The sequence below is a fragment of the Antechinus flavipes genome, chromosome 3, assembly GCF_016432865.1.
Source record: "Antechinus flavipes isolate AdamAnt ecotype Samford, QLD, Australia chromosome 3, AdamAnt_v2, whole genome shotgun sequence".
NCBI lineage: Eukaryota > Metazoa > Chordata > Mammalia > Dasyuromorphia > Dasyuridae > Antechinus > Antechinus flavipes.
Genome location: NC_067400.1, coordinates 54623301 through 54633601, shown reverse-complemented (window position 1 = coordinate 54633601; position 10301 = coordinate 54623301). Strand labels below are relative to the sequence as shown.

Sequence of the window (10301 nt, the reverse complement as noted above, 5' to 3'; positions counted from 1 at the left end):
TACTTGATTCAAGGAAAGAGATAAAAGAAAGATATAGAGAAAGAAAGGTTTGTTATGAATTGAGCAAAGAAGGAAGTTTCAATGTTAAGGCAAAAGAAGGACCATTCATCTCCCCTCAATTTCAAACATGCAAGCTCATCAATGAGAATGATTCAGCTCACCAACACAGATGACACCCCCTTTCCTCTTTCCCCCTTCACCTTAATGAGTACTTTCCTTGAATTATGGCCCAAATAAATGTTTGGTCTTTTCTTTGATAATGAGCTTCTATGAATTAGGATCATTCTCGTTAAGAGTCTGAGGCTGGATCCTTAGCAAACATTGAAATTATTTGTAAAGTACTTAGGACAATGCCTGGCACACAGCAGATGCTTAATAAATGCTTGTTTCCTTCCTTCCAATTTAGTAAATGCTTACAGAGAGCTTGATGGGTGGAACCTGCTAGAGTTTTTGCTCCACTGGCTTATACTTCAAGAACTCAGAGTTCCCTTCATGACATGGTTTAGCATCCAAGGAAGACTTTAGAAAAAGTCCTCATTATTCCTTCCATTCCATGTTGGAAGAAAGGACTGGTGACTACCTAATAGCATAACTTCAGATGCTATTCTTACTCCCTTTGTTATATTTCCTTTCCCTGAAGTGAAATAACTTGCACTGAAAGCATGACACGAGAATTGTTCCTTTCAGTCAATGTGGGTGGGGTTAGCCCGGGATGAGCTGGCAACCAGTTTCCTAGGGCCTCAGCAAAGATCAGTCTGCTTCATTCTGCAATAAGGCGGACCCTATCGAGGAAGTGAAAACTTAGGAGACTTATTTAAATTTGTAGAGGTCTTAGACCTTTGCCATTAGAGGTCTGATTTCAAAGTCTGCCAGTTGCCTCACAAGCTGTTATTTTCAGCCATGCTTGTATGTGTTTAACAAAGGAGCTGATCAGCTGGGAGACAAACAGATTTTAAAGTTAAGCACCCAGGTTAATTAACATCCAATCCTGTGTCATTGAGGAAAAGTACTATCCCTCCTAATCAACTCCAGCTACAAGTTCTTAGGTTCTTTGTACTTCTAACATGTTCTCTTCTCATGGAAATCAGTTACAGAACACAATGTTGGAAGAGTCTTTAAATTTTTAATTTGAACATTTAAATGAAAAAGGATCTTCTCTATAGCAGGCCAGGCAAGAACTCATCCAGGTTTTGCTTGACTATGTCAAGTGAGATGGAACTTGAAACAGTCAGTTCCATTTTTTGGATTGCTCTAATTGGTAGGAAGTCTTTTCTTTCATCAATCCTAAATCTGCCCTTTAGCAGCTTCTACCCAATGTTCCCAAGTCTTTTCTCTGGAGTCAAAGCAAATAAACCCATTCCTCCCCTCATGAAACAGCCTTTCAAACACACAAATCACAAATCTAGTGCTATAAGGGACCTCAGAGGTCTTTTGGTCTGATCTCTTCATTTTATAGATGAGATCCTTGGGTCCAACAGGGGCTGAGTGTCTTTAAAGACAGCCATTAGTCTTTCCTTTGTTCCTTTTTTCTAAATTTCTTCAGTTCTTCAAATTATCTTCATGCGACATGGACTGAAGCCCCTTTACCATACTGGTTATTTTTCGATTGCTAGTGTCTTTCTAAAATGTGGTATCCATTTGGTATTGGCTTAGAAATAGATTAGTTGATCAGTGGAAAAGGTTAGGTTCACAAGACAGAATAGTCAACTATAGCAATCTAGTGTTTGACAAACCCAAAGATTCTAAATTTTGGGATAACATTTCATTATTTGATAAAAACTGCTGGGATAATTGGAAATTAGTATGGCAGAAATTAGGCAAGGACCCACACTTAACACCACATACCAAGATAAGATCAAAATGGGTCCATGACCTAGGCATAAAGAACAAGATTATAAATAAATTAGAGGAACATAGGATAGTTTATCTCTCAGACTTGTGGAGGAGAAAGAAATTTGTGACCAAAGATGAACTAGAGACCATTACCAATCACAAAACAGAAAATTTTGATTATATCAAATTAAAAAGCCTTTGTACAAACAGAACAAATGCAAACAAGATTAGTAGGGAAGCAACAAACTGGGAAAACATCTTTACAATTAAAGGTTCTGATAAAGGCCTCATTTCCAAAATATATAGAGAACTGACTCAAATTTATAAAAAATCAAGCCATTCTCCAATTGATAAATGGTCAAAGGATATGAACAGACAATTTTCAGATAAAGAAATTGAAACTATTACCACTCACATGAAAGAGTGTTCCAAATCACTATTGATCAGAGAAATGCAAATTAAGACAACTCTGAGATATCACTACACACCTGTCAGATTGGCTAAGATGACAGGAAAAAATAATGATGAATGTTGAGGGGATGCGGGAAAACTGGGACACTGATGCATTGTTGGTGGAGTTGTGAACGAATCCAGCCATTCTGGAGAGCAATCTGGAATTATGCCCAAAAAATTATCAAACTGTGCATACCCTTTGATCCAGCAGTGTTTCTATTGGGCTTATACCCCAAAGAGATACTAAAAAAGGGAAAGGGACCTGTATGTGCCAAAATGTTAGTAGCAGCCCTGTTTGTAGTGGCTAGAAACTGGAAAATGAATGGATGCCCATCAATTGGAGAATGGCTGGGTAAATTGTGGTATATGAATGTTATGGAATATTATTGCTCTGTAAGGAATGACCAGCAGGATGAATACAGAGAGGTCTGGCGAGACTTACATGAACTGATGCTAAGTGAGATGAGCAGAACCAGGAGATCATTATACACTTCGACAACGATATTGTATGAGGATGTATTCTGATGGAAGTGGCTTTCTCTGACAAAGAGACTTAACTGAGTTTCATTGGATAAATGATGGACAGAAACAGCTACACCCAAAGAAGGAATACTGGGAAATGAATGTGAACTATTTGATTTTTGATTTTCTTCCCGAGTTATTTTTACCTTCTGAATCCAATTCTCCCTGTGCAGCGGGAGAACTGTTCGGTTCTGCAAATATGTATTGTATCTAGGATATGCTGCAACATATTTAACATATATAGGACTGCTTGCCATCCTGGGGGGAGGGAGGGAGGGGAAAAAACGAAACATAAGTGATTGCAAGGGATAATGCTGTGTAAAAATTATCCTGGCATGGATTCTGTCAATACAAAGTTATTATTAAATAAAATTAAATTAAAAAAAAAATAAAATGTGGTATCCAGAACCAAACACAATAATCCAGGTGTATTCTGACCAAGGTAGCATATAGTAGGATTGCTGGATGCTATGTTGTTCTTAATTCAACCTAAGTTTGCATTAGCTTTCTGGGTTTCTGCATTACGCTGTTCACTTATGGTGAAATTTCCTTCAGCCATCTAGAATCCCAGATGTTCTGCTGTTGAGCCAGGCTTCTCTTTTCCTATAGTTGTGAAACTGAGCTTTTGAATCTATAGGTGACTGTATACTTTATTAAATTTCTCCTATTAGATTCAGCAAATGATTTTTCCATCCAATAATAGCTAGCATTTATATCACACTTTTAGATTTACAAAGTGCTTTACAAACATTAACTTATTTGATCCTCACAACAACACTCTGAGCCAGGTACTATTATTATATTCATTTTACAGATGAGGAAACCAAGGCAGAGGTGAAGTGATTTGCTCAGAGACATATAGGTAATGTTAAAATTGAGCTCTTTTTGAATCAAGAACAGTTTTCTATCCACTGCACCACCTACCTAGCTGCCTCCCCTTAAAGATCTTTGTGAATCTTAAATCTATCAACTGATGTGCTAGCTATGTCTCTCAAACTCCGTGTCATCAGAAAACCTGATAAGTCTGCCAAGTCACTGACAAAAACCAACCCTGGGGAGCTCTACAGGACATCTCCTTCCAAGGCACTATGGAACCACTGATTAGTCAGGTGTGAACAAACCTGACTGCACTATTGTCTGCTCTATATCTCTTCTTTCTCACAGTAGGGACGTGAGAAAATTTGTTAAATCATCTGCCAAAATGTAGCTTGCTGCTCTCTCCTGCATTCCCCTCACCTACCAATTGAGTTATCCTGTCAAAAGAAAAGAAAAAAGCAGATAAGGCTAGGCTGGAATGCATCCACTCCATATGGGGAGTCAATAGAGTATTCCCTTTGGGGTTAATGGAATAGACATTTGTCTTGAAATCAGTGAGTCACAAGCATCGATTAAGCACTTACTATGTGCCAAGCTCTGTGATAAGCACTGGGGGTACAAAGAAAGAGAAAAATAAAGTTTTAGTTCTCACATTATAATGGGAGTGACAACACATAAACATGCAAAATATAAACAGGGTAAATGGAAGGTAATCTCAAGAGTAGGGGAAGGAGAAATCCAGATAGACTGGAAAGGGTCTCATGGAGAAAGTGGATTTGAAGAAAATTGTGAAGGAAGCCTCTCAGGGGAGGCTGAGATGAGGGTGAGGAAGGAAGAGCATTTCAGCCATGGGAGCCACTACAGTGCAAAGATATGAAGTGGGGAGTGTCCTAGGGATCATGCTGGCACCTGGATGGTACCAAAACACTTTCCTTTCCCCCTCTTTGCCAGAAAAACAAACAAAAAGCCTCAAACACATGCTGTTTGCATAAATAGCTGTTTCCAGCTGATGCAAGCCCTAGTAGCTTGTCTTAAAGATTTACCATATTCTATGTAGTATCATGATCATTTGTGAAGACATCTACTCTCCTCCTTCAGGGTAAGCTCTTTGAAGGCAGGCACTTCGCCTCTCTGGAGTTTTGCACATAGAAGACATTTAGAAAAGTTTGTTGAATTGGGATATATATCTATATATCCAATATATATTGACTGATCTAGAGTTGGAGATATCTGTGTGCCAGTTACCTGAATAACTGAATAAACTCCATGAGGAGTTAAACCCCAAATAAACAAAAATTCTTCATTTCGACCCATTACAAATTTCTCTCTGACTCTGTCTTTGTCTCTATGCCTTCCTCCCTTCCTCCCTCTCCCTCCTCCTCCTCCTCCTCCTCCTCCTTCTTATTCTTCTCTCTCTCTCTCTTTCTCTCTCTCTCTCTCTCTCTCTCTCTCTCTCTCTCTCTCTCTCTCTCTCTCTCTCTCTCTCTGTCTCTGTCTCTATCTCAACTAAAGCTATCATTTTGATCATGAGGTGTAGTAAGGCATTTATTCCATCATTTCCACTGGGAGCCTGAGGCTTTAACTTCAGAGAACATTTATTAGGCACTTTTTTGTATGCAGAGCATTGTCCTGTGCTGGGTTGGTGGAAAGGCCCACTATGATTAAATAAGGCCCAGCCCCAGTTGTCATGGAGCTCCCAGTCTACAACTGGAGTACAAGATGAGAGCTATCTTTTAGCATTTGAAGGACTTCTTAGTGGAAGAAAAGCCCTTTTGCTTTGGTTGGCCCCAGGGACAGAGATTGGAGCAATTTGATGGGGGGAGGGGGAGAGATTGAGAGGGGAGGTAATTGCTGAAAGGCAGACTTTAGTTAATAAAAGAAATAATATCTTAACATTTACAGTTGCAGAAAAATGGAAAAGACTGCTTTGGGAGGTAATGAGTTTCTGATTCCTGGATGTATATAAGCAAAGGTTGGGTGTGAATTTTGTCAAGTAAATTGGAGAGGGGTTTCCTATTTAGAAATTCCTATTCTTTATTCAGGTGGGATGAGACAGCTGACCTCAGGTTCCTTTGAAATCTGAAATGCTATGACAGATGGCAAGTGCATAAAGAGGTGCAAACCGGATGCTTTGTGAGGTCTATCTGATTGATGGAGGACCAAGAAAGACTTCCAGGAAGATATTGCATTTGAGTCTGGCCTTAAAGGACCTGTAGGGTTACAACAGGTGGAGAATGTGCAAAATCATAAGGCACAGCATGACAAAAGGCATGAAAGAAGGAAATCATAGGCTAAGGTAAAGCTGAAAAGATAAAGTGGTTCCAATTTGTCAGGGGCCTCGATTGCCAGGTTGAGTTTAAACCATATGGTTTAAACCAGGAGCCAATAGTAAGCCAACGAGACATCAGATCTATGTTAGTAAAAGGGAGATTAATTTGACAGTAATTAAAAACCAGAGTAGTAGATGAGGAACATATGAAAAGGGGAAGAGAAGCAGCATTTAAATCGATTGCCAGGCACTGTGCTAAGAGCTTAGACAAGAAGTCAGGAAGATCAGGTAAGAGGCAGTGGCAGAGTTTTAGGTGGGTGGTACTGAGGGTGGCCTGTGGGAATGAAATGGAGGGGACAAGTGGGAGAGAGATTATAGACGTAAAAATGATAGAAGTTCTCACTGGTTAGGGTGAGTTTGTGGAAATCAGAGGTAACATAGATGACTGGTATATGCCACCATGTTTATAACCAAAAGATTTTGAGCAGGAAGAAAAATGGTGGGAAGTAAGGAGGGAGGTAGAAGGGGAGTGAGGAAGGAAAGATGGGAATGAAGGGAGGGAGATACAGAAAGAGGAAGAGAGAAAAGGGGGAAGAGAGGGAGGAAGAAAGGGAGTAAGAAAGGGAGGGAGGGAAGGAAAATAGGAGGGGAGAGAGGAGTAGAGAAAGAAAGGAGGAAAAGAGAGGGAGAAAGGAGGGAAGGAAAGAGGAAAGAAGAAAAAAAGAAGGGAGGGAGTGAAGGAGGAGAAAAGGGAGGGAGAGGGAAAAAGGAAGGAAGGGAGGGAAGGAAAGGAGGGAGGAAAAAAGGAAGGGAGAGGGAGTAAACAAGGAAAGAAGGGAGGGAGGGTTAGGAGGCATTTATGAACCATCAAGCTCAAAATCAATTAATTAATCAAGCTATTAAGCTCAAAATCAATCAATTGATTAATTACATAAGCTTGAAATAAATGATGGAGATTTTACTATGGGCCAGGGGGTAGCTGAGATGGCTGGCTGGATAAAGCATCGGGCCTGGAGTCAGGAAGCCCTGAGTTCAAATGCGACCTTAGACATTTACTAGCTGTTTGACCCTGGGCAAGTCATTTCACCTTGCTTGCCTCAGTTTCCCCATCTGTCAAATGAGCTGGAGAAGGAAACGGCAAACCAGCGCAGTATCTCTGCCAGGAGCACCCCCTCGTGGGGTCTGGGGAGTTGGACATTCCCGAACTACGGCAGGGTAAAAGGCTGGGCACGCACCGCCCGGCTGGACGGGGTCCTGCTGCCGTCTCCCTAGGTACGGTGGCGAGCCCCGTGCGCTCCAAGCCGCCCCAGGCTGGACGTTGTGCGAAGCATTCGCAGAGCAAAGGAGCCCAAGCCTGGGCACGCCCCCTCCTCGGTGCGCGCACGTTGCCTGCAGTGACTCCTCCCGTCCAGGCGAGGGCGCAGGCGGACACTTGGCCTGCGGCCGCCCCGGGGCGGGCCTCCTCTTGGCCGTTCCCCTTCCTTGTCTTTTCCCCTCAGGAGAAGTCGGGAAGGTGGTGGCGGCGGCGGCGGCTGTGGTGCCTGTGGTGGCGGCGGCGGTGGCGGCGGCTGTTGCGGGGACAGAGGCAGAACAGAGGCAGAGGCAGAGGCGAAGGCGGCGGCGGCGGCGCTCGGCGCTCGTTACGGATCGGCCGGTCTGGGTCGCCTAGCGAGGCCGCGCTCGGAGGCTGCAGCGGGGCGGCCCTAGGGCTGGGGCCGGGCCGAGCCGGGGTGCCTGAGCGCGGCGGCTGACGGGCGGCCGAGCGAGCGAGCGAGCGGGCGGGTGGTGCGCGGTGCGGGGTCCGGGCGCTGCGCCGCCCGGCTCCCTCCCCTCTTTCCCTCTCTCCGCGGCCATGGCGGCCAGTGCGAAGCGGAAGCAGGAGGAGAAGCACCTGAAGATGCTGCGGGAAATGACCGGCCTCGCGCACAACCGCAAGTGCTTCGACTGCGACCAGCGGGGCCCCACCTACGTTAACATGACCGTGGGCTCCTTCGTGTGCACGTCCTGCTCTGGCAGCCTGTGAGTGCCGGCGGGCTGGGGGGCGCGGGCCGGGGCGGGGGGAGGGGGAGAGGCACCTGCCGCCGCGGGGGGCCGGCACGGCGTGGGTGCACTTGACCCTCATCTTCCGCCTCAGACACCCTAGGGCGAAAGTTTTTGCGGCGAGCTTTGTGAGCTCGCGGGGAGTCTGGCCGGGCGTTGAGCTCCCATGGTCGCGTTTGGTGAAACTCGTGAAAAAGACCGGGCGGCGGCAACGGTCGGGCGACCCGTTTTCAGTTAGGAGATTGGCAGAAATTTTTAGGGCTATCGAAGCCGGGATCCGTATCGAAAACGAGACTCCTTAGGCACATCAGTTACTTTGGAGCCACAGAGTTGGCGAATGATTGCCAGAGACATGATCTCTTAAAAACCCTGGATTTGGCAAGATAAATATGGAGGCAAAAGATGCAATTCGTGCATGAAATGACCGATTTAGGGAAGGCTTGGTTAGAAACGCGGGGTCTCCCGCACCCCCACTCCATCCCACTCGCACTCCTTGGTCTTGAATCAGCCAAACAACTTAGATGGAAAAAAAAAAGCCTCTAGTTTTACCTTTTGGGAGGTTTGAGGAGGATTCATGATACTTTTGGTCCTATACGATAGAATTACAGCAGGATCGTGGGCTTGGATCTTGAATGATCAATGATCATTGAAATGGACCTCATTATCTGCTTCTTCCCCCTCTTTTGTGACCTACATGCAAGTCCGAAAGAGGTTAGGACTTGCCCCGAGGTTATATAGCACTAATTTTAAAGTCCTCGTGTCCCAGCTTTTAAATTTATTTGGCCACGTACAAAATCTTCGAAGTAAATATATCAAACTCTTAGAATGTATTTAAAGCGACTAAATTTGCCATTTTTTTTTGTTTATATAATAAACTTTTAAAAACAGCTATAGCAGAAAAAAACACATGTTTGGATCTTGTTACAATGATTAGAAATAATAGGATATAGAATAGAAATAATAGAAACCTTAATTATTCTCAAACTTCCCAGATTCCAGTTATTTCAAGAAAATACTCAAATAAGGAGATTGCAGTACAGTGAAAGAATTTAGTTATTACCTCCTCATGTTTGACTCTTAAATGGACTCGGGACTTCAATTTAAGGCTGTCATTCTTAGGTACTTGTATGAAATAATTGCAAAAAGGTAGTCCTCGAGGATAGTTTTATTATTGAAAAGAAAATGGAAATTTCAATATAATTTGAAATATTTAATATAGTTTTAATGAATGCTGTAATAAATTATGCAATTGAGAATAATGGCTTTCTGGAGTCGATTTCTGATCCTTAGGATAACCATAACTAATTCTTGCAGAATTGAAGAAAAAGTTTTTTTTTTTAAACTGTACAGTATAGCATTAACATTTAAAGTAAACTGAGCAAATTAGTTCATTATTGAGTTTGCTTAGAACCGGCTCCTTTTTGTAAAATGATCAGAGATAAATTTTTGCCCTTCCTGTTGACTTTTACTTTTTTTTTTTTTTTTTTTTTGCAAATGCTTATATATGGAAAACTGAATTCACAAGTAGCATAGATTTTTAACTGGAAAGGACCTTAGAGTCTGTCTTTGTCCACTTAACTCATTTTACAAGTAAAGAAATAGAACCTGAGAGCTGTTAAGTGACTTGACACATCTAATACGTGTCTCAGGAAGGAATTACACACACAGGTCTTGATTTCAAATCCATTTTTCTCCTATCTACCCTTGCCAAAGGATTTACCTCTGTTTGCCTCAGTTTCTTCACATCTGTAAAATGAAGATAATAATGCACCCATCTCCCAGGTTGTTCTGAGGATAAAATGTGATAATTATAAAGCACTTTGCAAACCATAAGTCATTAAGCATTACAAATGCTTCTTATTAGACATCTAAAATAGGTTTAAGGGACATGCTAGCCAACCAAAGACGGAGGTTTATATTTAGATATGTCTTTTTGCCTGAAGTTCAGATGGAGCTGCTTGTTGAATAAATGTAAGAATTTTAAGCATCTAGTTTTGACTGTGCAGCTGGAGCTAGAGAGGCATTCTCTTGTTGAGGCATTTCAGTGGTGACCAACTCTTCAAAGTCTTTGCGGTATTCTTGGAAGAGATTTTTTTTTTTTTTTTTTTGGCTGAAGAATTGGGGGTAAGTGACTTGCGCAGGGTCACACTGCTAGGAAGTGTTAAGTGTCTGAGGTAAGATTTGAACTCAGGTCCTCCTGACTTCAGGGCTGGTGCTCTATCCACTGTGCCACCTAGCTGCCCCAAGCATCTAATTTTAATGTTTATCTCACCATGTTTTTTTTTTCTTTTTTTTTTTAATTTTTATTTAATAATTACTTTATATTGACATCACCATGTTTATAAAACCTTAAAACATGCAGCAGAAA

At 42.5% G+C, this 10301-nt stretch overlaps 1 protein-coding gene across 6 annotated transcripts in view; it reads left to right on the top strand.

Moving 5' to 3' along the window:
• The first annotated feature begins 7397 nt into the window (after positions 1 to 7397).
• AGFG1 (ArfGAP with FG repeats 1) overlaps positions 7398 to 10301 on the top strand; it is an 85748-nt gene continuing 82844 nt past the window's right edge. For 2 of the 6 annotated variants that reach the window (XM_051983392.1, XM_051983387.1), the window contains exon 1: positions 7398 to 7912. In XM_051983392.1, the coding sequence (XP_051839352.1) occupies positions 7746 to 7912 (167 nt within the window). In that variant the 5' untranslated portion in view covers positions 7398 to 7745. The remainder of the gene's footprint in view (positions 7913 to 10301) is intronic. The other 4 variants (XM_051983390.1, XM_051983389.1, XM_051983393.1 and 1 more) reach the window with 3 other exon arrangements.